This window comes from Syngnathus acus, chromosome 13 (assembly GCF_901709675.1).
Source record: "Syngnathus acus chromosome 13, fSynAcu1.2, whole genome shotgun sequence".
Classification (NCBI taxonomy): domain Eukaryota; kingdom Metazoa; phylum Chordata; class Actinopteri; order Syngnathiformes; family Syngnathidae; genus Syngnathus; species Syngnathus acus.
In genome coordinates, this window is record NC_051098.1 from 3263773 (window position 1) to 3278408 (window position 14636).

A 14636-nucleotide genomic window follows, 5' to 3' on the forward strand; every position below is an offset into this window, starting at 1 on the left:
AAAAATAAAACAGAATTGATCTGAACTTCAGCTGGATCTGCACAAAATAAAATATATAAATAAAAATTTTAAGTGAACATTATTTTAGTTTATTTTTTGATAATAATCCTAAAAGTCATGTGCTTATCCCCAAATTAGTCAATTGAAAAAATAATTTTAAATATATGTACTCGTTCAATCATCAGGTTATCCTCACGAGAGTCACAACCGTGCCAGAGCCTATCCCAGCTGTCTTGGGGCGGTACACCTTGAACTGGTTGCCAGCCAATAGCAGGGCACACATAGACAAACAACCCAGCCCCACTCACAATCACACCTACGGGCAATTTGGAGTGGGCCAATGAGCCGGCCATGCAGGTCTTTGGAATGTGGGAGAAGTCATATGGGGAGAACATGCAAACTCCACATAGGAAGGAATCAAAGCCAGCACCTCTGAACTGAACTGTGCAACCCTTATCCAAACACAAATGATTTAATTTTATTAACGATTGACGTACTCTGTAAACCGAAAGCAACACACTTTGCTTTGCTGTTCATGAGACATAGAGCCAGGCATGCTTCCCCCATATAGACACAATCATTATAAGACTCCAGGCTTTTGATAGCATCAAAGTCTTTAATGTAATGGATTCTAGTTTGAGCTGTGCAGTAATAACCCCTCAAGCTGTAACCTCTTACAAAATGCCAACTGCTTAGTTGTCAGCCCAGGCTCTAAGCTCAGTGGTCAGTGCTTTGTGTTGGTAGCAGTATGAGTTGTAACTTTGTATTTGAGTGCTTTATTTCTTTACTTCTATTTTTGTCACCTACTGGAGGTTGTGTTTATATGTTCTGGGTTGCTAAATTAAATTATAAAACGATTCATTATTTCATTAAATTAAAAAGGCACTCTTTATTCAGGGTCTGTCTCCATAGACATAAAAGAGAGATTTAAAGACTGGATTCAGGATTTTGGTGTCAGTGTGAATTTGGAAACCACCATGCGCTTGTCTCGTGCTGGACATGACATCATGCGGCCGAAAAGTGTTCGAAAATGCAGCCTTCAGAGGACCCAGCCTGTAATCCTGAATATAGCCATTGTGTACAGGAGTCATCTTTTATTTGTTTTCTCTTAACAATTTGAATGCTGAGTTACATAATACTTTACCTTTGAAAGGCTACTGACAGATTTTCCAACACAAGTGCATGCAAAAATATCTCTATATATTGACAAAGGGGCACTTGCCATGGCATTTGATTATTTCTTGAAGCAAATCTCCTAAATTTAAATAACACTGAGCTGTTCTGTAATTTGTGACATCCAGAGAAGATATACATATTTTTAAGCGTGTGGGGATCTAGAAAATAGTATGGGGTAATTCATGCTGGTCTACCAACAACGTGATTGATGCCTGCAACTGCAACTGGGAATTATTTCCAACCCATCCATCCATTATCTGCACCGCTTGTCCGCACGGGGGTTGCGGACATGCTGGAGCCTATCCCAGCTGTCATTGGGCAGTAGGCGTGGGACACCCTGAACTGGTTGCCAGCCAATCGCAGGGCACACAGAGACAAACAACCATCCGCGCTCGCACTCACAACTATGGGCAATTTGGAGTGCCCAATCGGCCTACCAAGCATGTTTTTGGGTTGTGGGAGGACCCAGAGAAAACTCCACACAGGGAGGGCTGGAGGTGGAATTGGACCCGCATCCTCTGAACTGTGAGGCGGACGTACTAACCAGATGCCGCCTATTTTTAAATCATGAAAAAAATAAAGTGCCACTTTGTTTTGAATGCAATGAAATCATATCACAGCACTCAGTGATAGATCAAAAAAAGAAGTTGTTGAAATTAGTAGTTCATTAACACTTTTTACAGAATACAGATTTTGACATTTGACTAAATTACACTTTACCATTCTTCGCACAGGCATCCAAAGCGAACTTTGTAGTCATAGCATTGTTTGCTTGTCTGGTCCTGGTTGCGACAGGCAAATCCCTCGGTAGGACTAAATCTGCAAAATTATGAAAATATACATATACAGTAAACTGAACACAATATATCATAATGTGATTAAAAGTTCATATCCGGGGTCAATTAAAACAAAAGGTAGTTGCTTGAAACCAACAAATGAGAGTTGAGCAAAAGCTGTTATCCAAAGGTCTGTTGAACCCCAATTGAGACCACTGTCAACAATGAACTTGAATACCAAAGAGACATGACAGTTGATGATCTCATGTTTGTGGACGCAGACAAAAAAAAAACACACAACAATGTTTTTACCATAAAGCCAACTTACTTGTAAGGTGTCTGCCCGGTGTACATAAAAGGATAGTCATAATAAGCTGTGACAACTTCGATGTCGACAGGGTGTTCGCAGATATCCGGATAATATTGCTTCAGGTCAGATAGAAGCTCAAAGTCTCCTGTTCCATACGGGTTGTCATGGTTAAACCATGGGGTGTAGCACACTGTTTGGTGGACATTATGATAAGTCAATAAGTCAGTCAGTCAGTCGAGAGGGGGAGAGGGAGAGAGAGAGAGAGAGAGCGAGAGAGAGAATGCAAATCTTGAAATCTGGTTATTCATAGACTATAATATGACCATTGACTTACAATTTGGATGGCAGAATCTTATGGGGCACTCAAAGCGCACTTCGTAATCAGAACAATTTCCATTCTTCTGGTCTGAATTTTTACAGATGAAACCTGTTACTGTGTCCGCTCTGCATAGACAGTTGAAAATCAGTTAGTGCTATTGTAGGGCACCCTCATCCCTCATAGATCACCTAATGGTTATGATGTGACCTCCCCCCCCCATCCCTCATAGATCACCTAATGGTTATGAAGTTATCCCCCCCCCCCCCCCCCCCGTACTGTACTGGTACTCACACAATAATCACATCGCCCGTTGAATCCACACTGGCACCGGATTTTGTGCGGGCCTCAATGGAAGCAGGCACATCACATATTCTCAATGGGAATTGCTCCCGAATTGTAGAAATCTTTTCAAAGTCACCCTGTTGGTTGGGGTCGTCAACATCAAACCACTCAGTCCAACACACTGAAGCCGTTGTGAGAGAAGAAGACGATTGCATGGTGTGATCAAAAAATGAACATAATTAGTAAAAATAAACAACAATTGTCCCGTGATAAACACGCACAAAGTTTTAGCACATTTTTTTCATTAAATATCGTGCAAAAGTGTGTCCAAGGTGACAATTGTGTAATTTGAAGTAAACTCATGAAAATAGGAAATAAGTATAAACTGCAACTCTTTGATTTACCCTACTTTTCAAGAAAGCATGCAATTTTTTGGAGCAGGACTTTTTTTTTTTTTTTATACCTTACTGTTACTCAGATAGTTATTTGTTCACAGTAAAATGCAAATTTAGCAGTTTACAGGGGAACTAGATCGATATTCCAGATGACATAAACATTGGATGAAATTTTTTTATCAGTAATGTTCCCATTCATAAAAGACAGATTCTGCATAAATGGTTGGGAACTACTGTGTGTATTGTGTTTACTTGTCAAGAAATGGTGCCCTAGTCTGCAACCTACCTTTCACATGTACTTCTCACAAACTCACTTTTGGGGGGTTTCAAGGAGAAAACCAGATTTTTAGAATGCCATGAGGCATTTATAGTGTGTGACTTTCATCTAAGGAATAATTTAATCATGGTTACCTGGTGGTTTGCAGAAATTAAGTGGACACTTGAAACGAACACGATAATCCGCACACGTGCCATCCTCCTGATCATAATTTTCACATATAAATCCTGTATTGACGTCAGCTCTGTTGGGAAACAGAATTGGGTCAATCTTGCATCCTTTATAATTGGTTCAGATGTGACTACAGCAGTTTCTTAAAAAATGGCTATAACCATTTACACAAATTGAGTGTAAGAAAATGAAATCAGTGGTAGATCTAATACTTACACTTGAATTATGTCCCCTGTTGAAGCCACACTGAACCCATGTACAGTTTGGACTTCAATTTGAATTGGAGTCTGGCAAATTTTGTATGGATAGTTGCAGCGCAGCTTACTAATAGTCTCATAGTCTCCAGCACCAGAGGGGTCATCCCTATCAAGCCATGGAGTCCAGCATTCTGGAGCAATCACGAAAAGGAGGTACATTGTAAGAGATCGGGAATCAAAGAATGATATGGAATTAACTTTGGAGAGCTATCTTCCTAATTTTATCTTTATCTTTATTTTATTTTTTACCTTTTCTTAAAGATATATTCTTTATTTTATTAAAGCGTGCTCCTATTTTAAACTCACTTTATTAATTGTGTATGCATACATTAATGTTTTGTTTTTATGTATTCATGTTTTTCTTTCATTGTTGTAAAGCGCTTTGAGCTGCATTTCTTGTATGAAAGGTGCTATACAAATAACATTTATTATTATTATTATTATTAATGTCAATATGTATTTGCATCAACATATTTGTGAACTAATCATGGATTACTTGGCTTGTTTTATCATTGGTTTATCACAACATGTGATTACTTAATACACATATTTAATTACATATGATTACCTTGTTCTTTGCAGAAATCATTGGGACATATGAAACGAACTTTATAATCAGAGCACTGTCCACTCTTCTGGTGATCATTTTTACAGATAAACCCAGTAGTTGCATCCACTCTGCAGAAATGAAAGGAGTCACTTAAATCAAAACAACATAGTAATAGCTGCTTTCAATTAGCCTTTCAATTGTGGAGGACGAACACTGCCAAAATACACCAAAATATAAATAAATAAATCCATCCGTCCATTATCTGTACCGCTTGTCCCCACGGGGGTCGCGGGCGCGCTGGAGCCTATCCCTGCTGTCATCAGGCAGTAGGCAAGAACCGGTTGCCAGCCAATCGCAGGGCACACAGAGACGAATAATCATCCGCACTCACACCTAGGGACAATTCGGAGTGCTCAATCGGCCTACCAAGCATGTTTTTGGGAAGTGGGAGGAAACCGGAGGACCTGGAGAAAATCCACGCAGGCACAGGGAGAACATGCAAACTCCACACAGGGAGGGCCGGAGGTGAAATCAAACCCGCACCCTCTGAACTGTGAGGCGGACGTGCTAACCAGTGTACCATCGAACTACCTAAATAAATAAATATTTAATTGTATTTTAGTTCCACATTTATGTTGCTATTTATTTTTAATTCTTAAATATTTGTTATTTTTTAATTTCAATATTTACATTTGTGTTTATTTGCATGTGTATTTATTTTTGATTTTGGTACTTTTCTCTATATAAAAGTAGTTCAGTGTACATTTATTTTGTGGGAAATGGAAGTTCCTTCATATATCAGATCTGATTGGACTGAATAGTAGTTTACATACCTCAATAGGAAAATAAAATTGAGCGTTATGCTTGCTAGACTCCCATAAATTTATCATAGATGTGTATATTTGCGGTGGATCCAGGACTTACACAGCAATGACATCCCCGGTCGAAGACAGACTATTTCCAGCGACAGTATTGACCTCAATGTCAAGCGGAAATGGGCAGATTTCATTTGGGTTTCCAAATTGGAGTTTCTGGAGTAACTCGAAGTCTCCGGCATCAGTAGGGTCATCTTGGTCGTACCATGGAGTCGTGCACACTAAAGAGTTGCATCCACGGAAGAAGATGAAGAAAACATTGGTGTAAATTTGCATGGTTTTCTGGATTTAAATGAAAACGTTTAGAATTCTATTTTCAAAACCTGCTCCAAAATGTGTGGTGTTAGTGTAGTAATTGGATTATTTTACTAATGTATACACTAATTTCACCTGTGATATTTCACCAACATATACTGTGTAAATTATCCTTTCATAATAAAAACCTAATGGATGAAAAACAAATGCAGTGTGGAGAATCCCAAGACAAACATGAGGACATAAAAGGGAAATAGTTATTTCTACACAAACAACAAAAAGATAACCAATAGCACTTTAAAAAAGCAACAGAAAACATGAACATGGGGAAAATTAATGAATTCAAATTTACAAGATAGAATACTACTCATACATTATTTCCTGACTGAAATATTTTAGCCTTGTCATTAAAAAAACAATTCTGCCAACAGAAAGCTAAAAAATACTGTAGTGTTTTATGTTCATGATTACCTTTTGGTTTGCAGAACTCAAGGGGGCACAAGAAACGAACTTGATAATCTGTACAATTACCATACGGCTGGTCACAATTTCTACAAACAAATCCTACGTCTGTGTCAGCTCTGTGAAGACAAACAGCGGATTCAATCAGTATCCATCTAAAATACATGTCAGCACTTTATCTCGACAGCATTTGTAGTTCATCTTGTACTTACGCGAGAATCACATCGCCCGTTGAACTAACATCATCTCCAGATGTGGTTGTGATCTCAATTTTAATTGGATGGTCGCAGATCTCCCAAGGATACTCTTTGTGCAGGTCAGGAAGAGTTTCAAAATCTCCATGACCAAGGGGGTTGTCTCGATCAAACCATGGAGTCCAGCATTCTGGAGCAGGCATTTAGAGCAGAGGTGTCAAGCTCATTTTTGCCACAGGCCACATCGTAGTTATGGTTTTCTTTGGAGGGACATTATGACTGACTATGAACTTAAATGTATGATCACCTCATTTTATACACACACACGTTTTGAAATCAGAGGCCAGTAAAACAGCTTCTTGAAATATTATTACATTATTTTAAAAGGGGCATTGAGAACAAAAATCCTTGCAATATCTCAACATTTTTAAAAGTGAAGACAATTTGCAATTTTTATGGGTCAACCATGGGTTTCATTAAAGCTCAGATGTCTGATTAAGAAATTAAAACTTCTATCGTGGGTCTGAAACATACATGCCAACTTTGGGTTGTAAAACAAATGGTTTTCATTCATTCATTTTCCCCCCAAAATACCGTGGGGTATTAGTGATGGGAAAATTAAGCTTCAAGATGCTTCATGAACCTGTTGTATTTTTTACTCCTCGAGACGGTGCTGTTGTTTCGAAGAAAGGCAGTTAAGAAATGGCAAGACAGTTTTTCAGTTCGATGTCAAACAGAGAGTGCCATCGAGAGGAGTAAAATAAATACAACTGGTTAATGAAGTCTGAAGCTTCATTTGGCCATCACTAGGGTATGTGCATGTGGAAATAGCCCATTGCATTATGTAAAAAAAAATGCTGAATGAAAATGCACTGCAGCCACATTAAACCTCTAAAATTAAGAATAAACGATTTTATTTACCGTAGTTTCCAGACTATGAGCCACACCTAAATATAAGCCACACCAACTAAAATTGGGGGGAAATCATGTTTTGTTCATTGGACTATAAGCCACAGGTGTTTTAAATGTCCTCATTTCTATTACCTGTATTACAAAAACAAATCCTTTTTCAATATAATAAAAATCATGAAGAATCCATAGATAAGCTGCACCAAACTATAAGCCACAGGGTTCAAAGCTTGTGCAAAAAGTAGCGTCTTATAGTCCAAAAATTACAGTAATTAATTTATGAACATATTGTTATAATGTAAGCCAAATGCTTAAAACAAAACAGTGTTTTTACTTGTGCATAAATACAAGTAAATACCCTGTAGCATTATGGGGAAAATACTATATTTATAGCATTCAGCTTCAAGTACGTTCAAATGGATAAGCAAGTACATTTGAACGTAGGTATTGGCAGTCCAAAAATGTTTGACTCCACATTGGCAGGTCCATACTGCCATACAAGTGAACCAAATTTTCCTGAAAGGCGGAACAGCCTGTTTAAAATGGAGTTATTCAAAAAGTTTAATTATTTTTGTGGTAAATATTCCATCCGTCCATTTTCTGAACCGTTGTTCCTTATGAGGGTCGCAGGTGTGCTGGAGCCCATCCAAACAGTCTTTGGGCAGTAGGCCCTGAACTGGTTGCAGTCAATCGCAGGCCACACATAGACGAACCATCCACACTTGCAATCATACTTACGGGCAATCTGATGACGGTTGGGATAGGCCTCAGCACGCACGCGACCCCCGTGGGGACAGGTGCTACCAAAACACAACCATCAGCCCATATATGGACAAATTACCTTCAAGAGGGCAGAAGTTAAGGGGGCACTGAAAACGAACTTCATAATCTGAACAACTTCCAGTTGCTTGGTCAGCATTTACACAGCTAAATCCTGTTGTTGTGTCAAATCTGCAGAGATGGCAAGATTCAGTAGATTTAGACACATTCATGCGTTCAACTTGTATGTCAATACATATGTCTATTCCTGTTCCTGTCACTGACCCCCACCTCCCCAAAGAAATTTTTTGTCCGTCTGTTTTCTATACTGTTTCTACTCACGAGTGTTTACCAGCCAATTGAAAGGCACATTTGTTGTTGTGTCCCCAAAGATAGTGTTAATCTTCGTTTCACTGCTGCTTGGTGGTGGAGCTGCCTACCTTCTGTTTAGACTTAAAGGGACGGTAAAGCAATGTGATAGAACAACGTATATTAAAAAATTATGTCAGTGTTACAATTTCCCTCTGAAAAAAACTCAGAAGACATTTAACGGTCTTTTGGAACAGAAGAGCGGTACGCTTACTGATGCCCACTTTTTGGGCGGAGTCTGCTTGATTTGACAGATCAGCCTGACTACGTCACGGAAGGAAGCGATCACAAAGTCAGATGAACCGTTATCAATTTCATTTGAATATATAACGACGTATGCTTATATAAAGCCTCTTGAAACGCATTGTGTTTGCATATGTTGGTGACTGGTGAAAGGAAATTGACGTGACAGGGCACTTCAGTTGCAGAGAAGCTGCTCATTTCTCTAAAATCAGACACTGATAGGCTAATCCTTGTGATATACAGTGCCTTGCGAAAGTATTCGGCCCCCTTGAACTTTTCAACATTTCGCCACATTTCAGGCTTCAAACATAAAGATATAAAATTGTAATTTTTTGTCAAGAATCAACAAGTGGGATACAATCGTGAAGTGGAACGAAATTTATTGGATAATTTAAACTTTTTTTAACAAATAAAAAATGAAAGAGATGAAAGTTTGGAGGGACGGCCGGGTCTTGGTAGATTTGCAGTGGTCTGATACTCCTTCCATTTCAATATAATTGCTTGCACAGTGCTCCTTGATATGTTTAAAGCTTGGGAAATATTTTTGTATCCAAATCCGGCTTTAAACTTCTCCACAACAGTATCTCGGACCTGCCTGGTGTGTTCCTTTGTCTTCATGGTTCTCTCTGCGCTTTGAACAGAACCCTGAGACTATCAAAGAGCAGGTGCATTTATACGGAGACTTGATTACACACAGGAGCATTCTATTTATCATCATCAGTCATTTAGGACATCATTGGATCATTCAAAGATCCTTACTGAACTTCTGGAGTGAGTTTGCTGCACTGAAAGTAAAGGGGCCGAATAATATTGCACGCCCCACTTTTCAGTTTTTTATTTGTTAAAAAAGTTTAAATTATCCAATAAATTTCGTTCCACTTCACGATTGTGTCCCACTTGTTGTTGATTCTTGACAAAAAATTAAAATTTTATGTCTTTATGTTTGAAGCCTGAAATGTGGCGAAATGTTGAAAGGTTCAAGGGGGGCGAATACTTTCGCAAGGCACTGTTAAAGTAGTCATAAGTATAGATGTCCATATAAAATTTAGTGCCAATTGATAGGTATTGTGGGGCATTTGTAGCGATATATTTCCAATGGGAAAATTGTGGTTTGCTTCCTTCGGTGATGTCATCAACCAAGACATGAAGGGGAGGGGTGCATGGCCCTATTCCTCATTAAAAGTGGGCGCTTTGAAAGGCCTTCGTTGTTTCATTAATTCTCCAAAATTAATATATAAAATAGAAAATGCTAACTTTTTTCATTTTCCTAATTAAAAAAAATACAAACTGGGCTAGTTAATGAAAAATTAAGCATCCTCGGTTTACCCTCCCTTTAAGAAAGTAACAAGCATGAAAAACTTTCTTTGCCTTTGTTCTGGGTGGCTTTGGTAAATGCTTTGTATCCTTACAACCCTTTTCTTTCCTTTTTTTAAACCATAGCCAATACTTCAACCTGTATTCATCGTATTCCATGCTCTAGTTTTTAACAAGCATTGCTGAGCAATGACGATAAAGGGTTGATACTTAGTTGAAATCATTTTCCCTCACAAGATAACCTATTGAATGCACATTCAGCATAAAGAATGTAGCATTGTAAATCTGGTACTTACGCATTGATCGTCTCGCCTGTTGAATTTACGCTGTCTCCAGATACAGTCCGAGCCTCAATTTGAATCGGCACAGGGCAGATTTCCATTGGGTTTTCAAGGCGCAGTCTACTTAGAATTTCAAAGTCTCCAACCCCACTGGGGTTGTCACGATCATACCATCTAGTCCAGCATTCTGCGTCTGCCATCCATGTGGCAGAAAGTGGAGTTGGTGCAAATGTAGAGTAATGACGCAAGATTAACACAATTAGTTTGACAAAGCACATGGATAAAAAATAATAAACTTTGTGAATGAGCTGTAAGAAAGATTGTGTATTCAGATAAATGTCAGCTCACACACTTATAATATTTATATAGTCTTGTGTGAGCCCAACCTGTAGTAGATTGTTATGCTTTTAAGTCATACCACAGCTAGATGCAATATGAAGAAAATGGGTAGCATGCTTACGATTGCCGCTGGCTTCCACGTAATTTCCTAAGAAAATACACAATATACACAAAAAGATGTTTATTTTCAATGTTTTTGTTTTGTAATTTTTCAAATGGTGTGTGTGTGTGTGTGTGTGTGTGTGCGTGTGTGTGTGTGTGTGTGTGTGTGTGTGTGTGTGCGTGCGTGTGTGTAAAATGTGTCTGTGAGATGAAAATATGTTTAAACAAAAGCATTATGCAGTTCAAGGTTTCATTTCTTCAAAAAATATCTTACCAGCATGCAGTAGCGCAATCGTGATTCCCAACTGTAGGAGAGCATGTATTAATATTAAATGTATACTGTGTAATGTCAAAACACTCTTTTAAAGTAGGGAAAACTTTATACATTACCCATTTGATCATCATTGGAATTTGTATTTTTCACAGCAAGTGGAGGTGTTTCTTTGAAAACAAACCCCAAAAAACAGATATAGTATTACAATCAATCAATAAGTCACAACTGCAAGTATACAATTACTTTTCAAGAAAAAGCCTAAGCTTAATTGTACATATATTAAATGCAAGGAAAAACATTAAAATGCTTACATTTCAGAATGCTGCTGTAGATGTCTTGTGCCAGCATTACAAAACTTCCCAGCCTTAAGTACTTAATAGGTTGGGTCCATGAATAGTCTGCTCATTGGAATTCATTACCCATACACGCGACTAAGGTTAATCAGGACTGTTTAGTCATCAACTGCAGTCATAGCTCCAGCACAGTTTGTGTTGTTTGACAATGTTAAATAGTTGCACAATGACCTTTAAAGACAACTGAATGAAACCACACCTACTAGCAGGCGCTTTCTCAAAGGATTGTTGATCCATGATGCATGTCATAACCCTGCAAAACCAAACTCCTGTTTTATTTCATAACCCAATAAGTGATATCTGCATTTTACTGCAAACTGCGTCATTTCCATTGATGATAATCATGAGCCCTAATTTATGTTATCACAAACTCATCACTCATCACATACGTACATCCTCAAACATTTTTGCGTCTCACTAACTTGCTGATATTATAGTGTCAGTTGTGCTTAAAAGAGAAGACAAAATTTGATAAGTTCATGGAACTGTCAAAAATTATTTCATGAAGCTCTATGGTGTCGGTTTAGTGTTGCAAAACCATCCTGATCTTTTTGAAGTGAACAAAATGACAAGCAACAAAACCTGCTGGCATTTAACCTATAACAACTGCTGCTAATACAACCTCAAAAATAAGCACATTTTTGATGATTGTGTTTGTATTTTACTGTATTTTTTTCTTTATCACTTTGAGTAGATATAGTAATAAAGCAATGCAGTATAAACAATGCATAACACATTTGATGTTTTTCTTTGATTTGATTTATTTCAGCAAGTGCATCATCAACATTCATTACAATTTCAGTTCACATTACATGACTTGTCAAAAAGGAAGGTGGGTTGAACCGATTCTGCTTATCTAGTCCCGTCCCGTTTTCAATCAAGGCTTGACACTGCCAGACACACAGTCTACATATCCACAGTTCTACCTAGAATACCACCATAACCAAGAAGAGGAAGAAACAAAGAAACAGAATAACGTTTGATTTGAATCCAGCATGACACGTTAACTGAGCTTTAACAAATTTTGACAGTTTGATTTGATACAACAGTAACAAGTTAATCAATTTCAAGAGATTTGGAGTCCCAATCTTGCAGGAACCGTCCCTAGCATCAGGCGGCACTTGCACCGAACAATCATAGCTAGTCGTCTCCCATGCTGGCCTCCTGTAGCTTGACCATTTTCTTTTTGAGTCCAGACATCTCATGATGGAGCATTATCATCTCTGGTCTCTCTGCTCTCAGCCCTCTGGTTGTTTTCCAAGGTCATTTTGTTCAGGTTTTGGCACATGAGGGTCAGAGAAAGCCAGCTGATGACAAAGAAGATCAAGATGTGCACATCTTCCACATAATGGGAAGTCAAGTAAGAAAATAATTCTTTGTGCCTGCACTACACTAAACAATCCCAGAAAACAGATGAGTCATGATTGGTCATTAGCTGAGCGTTTAGGCACTCTGATGTCATTTTCAGCAAGTGGCAAAATGGCTGCCCCCTGAGATGGATAAAAGCAGGTGGCTTTTGCGGCTTAATTCATATTCCCAAAAAATGCAATATGAGAATGTCGTTTAAACTAGTGGACTAGAATAGACAGTATTATTGAATAAAGAATGTTTTACTTGACTCTCCCTAGAAAGTAGTAAATTATTTTAGAAATACGTAATTGATATTTGAATTATTTGAACTGACAAAAATCCTTTCATATTTGTGTGCTAACACCTTTAACTGAAATCTTGAGCTAGAACCTTTTGCCAGTATTACTTGAATTACTCAAGTATGGATGATACGAGGCAACGCAAATTATTGTGAATACGACAAGTGTAAAATTCTGGAAGAGTCACTTGACAGATTTGCAGCAAGTGTATAGTGCAGGGGTGGCCAACCAGTCAGAGGCGAAGAGCCACATTTTTGACTGTCATCCCAAAGAGCCACATCACCCCCCCCCCCCCCCGGAAAGAGCCACAACCCCCCCCCCCCGCAGACAGAGAGAGACAGACACACACAGGCCTCTGCTCAGCCAGATTTATTGAATATGTCCCACACCAAGATAATGACAGTTATTTAACAGTTAACATTGTGTGCACTGTCTCACACACACATAAACTCTCAGTTCAAGCAAGTCCACAAACAGAAATATAACAATTTTCAATAACCCTAACCCTTTAATGAAGTCGCCTTCGTTGTATGGCTTTTTAGCCTGTGCAATGTTCCAAGCCAGTTGATATGATGCAAGCGTTACGGTCTCTGAGTGGTTTGTAAATTTTGGGAAAAAATGCATGTTTTTCTGCCTGACTTTTCAAAGTGACTAACCTGTGCTTGCGAAGTTTAGTCCCTTTTGGAAATTCCTGGTCGATATTAGGATGGACTGAGCTGAAGTGACGCTGAAGATTTGAAGCTTTGAAATGCGCTAATGATGCCTGACATATAAGGCAGAATGGCTTGCCATTACGTTCAACAAAAAAATATAAACTCTCCCACTCTGTTAAAAACGTCCTGTCTTCTTCTTCATATTTTCGTTTGGCTGTGCTTTTTTTCCCTGCCATTTTGAGAGCGAACTTGAAACAAATTATTTACAACTCAAATGAACGCGCGCATTTGTCATCAGTACGTCATTCTTCTTCTTCTTTTCAACTCAAACCGATTCAACTGGTCAGCGCACCACTGTCACCTAGGGGGAATAAATGGCAGCGCCAGCCAAGCATTTTGACGCTTGTCATGTGAAATCTCCTGAAGAGCCGCATGAAACCAGCCAAAGAGCCGCATGCGGCTCGCGAGCCGCGGGTTGGCCACTGCTGGTATAGTGTATACATTGGTTGATTTTAATCTGATAGAAATTAATAGGTTTTTACGTAACTATTCTAGTGTACTTATGTAGCGTAGCCAGTCCGTGCTCTGAAAGCAGACTCAAGTCACTTTGTCATGACATTCTGAGCTATTCTAGTGGCAGGCATTCAACTATACTTTGGCTCACCCCTGTTATTTTGTGTAATTAGTTTAAATGTCAAACAGAGCACAATAATTGTTTAGTCCAAATTCTAGTTTAGGTCCCTCCCTTGTGTTTGGTGTCAACAAAACGCATAGTAACATCAGTGTAACCAGCACTTCAAATATCCCAGGCACTTCATTACAAAGTTTCAGGTCTGAATTTAATTCATTAAGTCCCTAAGTGTCAAGTTTTTTTCCTTTAGCCGTGAACCAATGCGGGTCGACTTGTAAAGACCCAAGAAGAAAGCAGACGTAGGCTCAACTTGGTTCTTTGTCTTTATTAAGATGCAAAAACAGAAACAGGTTGAAAAGCTTGAAACAAGGAAGCCAGAAAAAAATGCATTAATACAATATACAGGTACTTCAACGTCCTGGGATTTCATTGATTACATGAACATAAAGTTTCAAATACAC

General features: G+C 38.6%; 1 protein-coding gene across 2 annotated transcripts; it reads right to left on the minus strand.

Moving 5' to 3' along the window:
* Positions 1-596: 596 nt before the first annotated feature.
* si:dkey-205h13.2 (mucin-5AC) lies at positions 597-11386 on the minus strand. Of its 2 annotated transcripts, XM_037267700.1 has the most exons (17): positions 11201-11384; positions 11006-11056; positions 10890-10920; positions 10635-10661; positions 10190-10367; positions 8050-8159; positions 6318-6489; positions 6115-6224; positions 5438-5609; positions 4532-4641; positions 3923-4094; positions 3670-3779; positions 2873-3044; positions 2597-2706; positions 2281-2452; positions 1674-1995; positions 597-929 (listed from the first exon to the last, which is right to left on the minus strand). In XM_037267700.1, the coding sequence occupies exons 2-16, from the start codon at positions 11018-11020 to the stop codon at positions 1893-1895; spliced, it is 1764 nt and encodes a 587-aa protein (XP_037123595.1). In that variant the 5' UTR covers positions 11021-11056; positions 11201-11384; the 3' UTR covers positions 597-929; positions 1674-1892. The 2 variants fall into 2 exon arrangements, with proteins under 2 accessions (XP_037123595.1, XP_037123596.1); XM_037267701.1 differs by lacking the exons at positions 597-929; positions 2597-2706 and having other exon boundaries at positions 1807-1995; positions 11201-11386.
* Positions 11387-14636: the final 3250 nt, after the last annotated feature.

What these genes read in the sequence shown, in the direction of transcription:
- si:dkey-205h13.2 (XM_037267700.1), bottom strand. An exon ending in TAACTTCTGCCCTCTTGAAG is followed by an intron (nt 6,490 to 8,049) that starts GTAATTTGTCCA and finishes TGCCTGCTCCAG; the next exon opens with AATGCTGGACTCCATGGTTT. An exon ending in ACAGGGGACATAATTCAAGT is followed by an intron (nt 3,780 to 3,922) that starts GTAAGTATTAGA and finishes GTTTCCCAACAG; the next exon opens with AGCTGACGTCAATACAGGAT.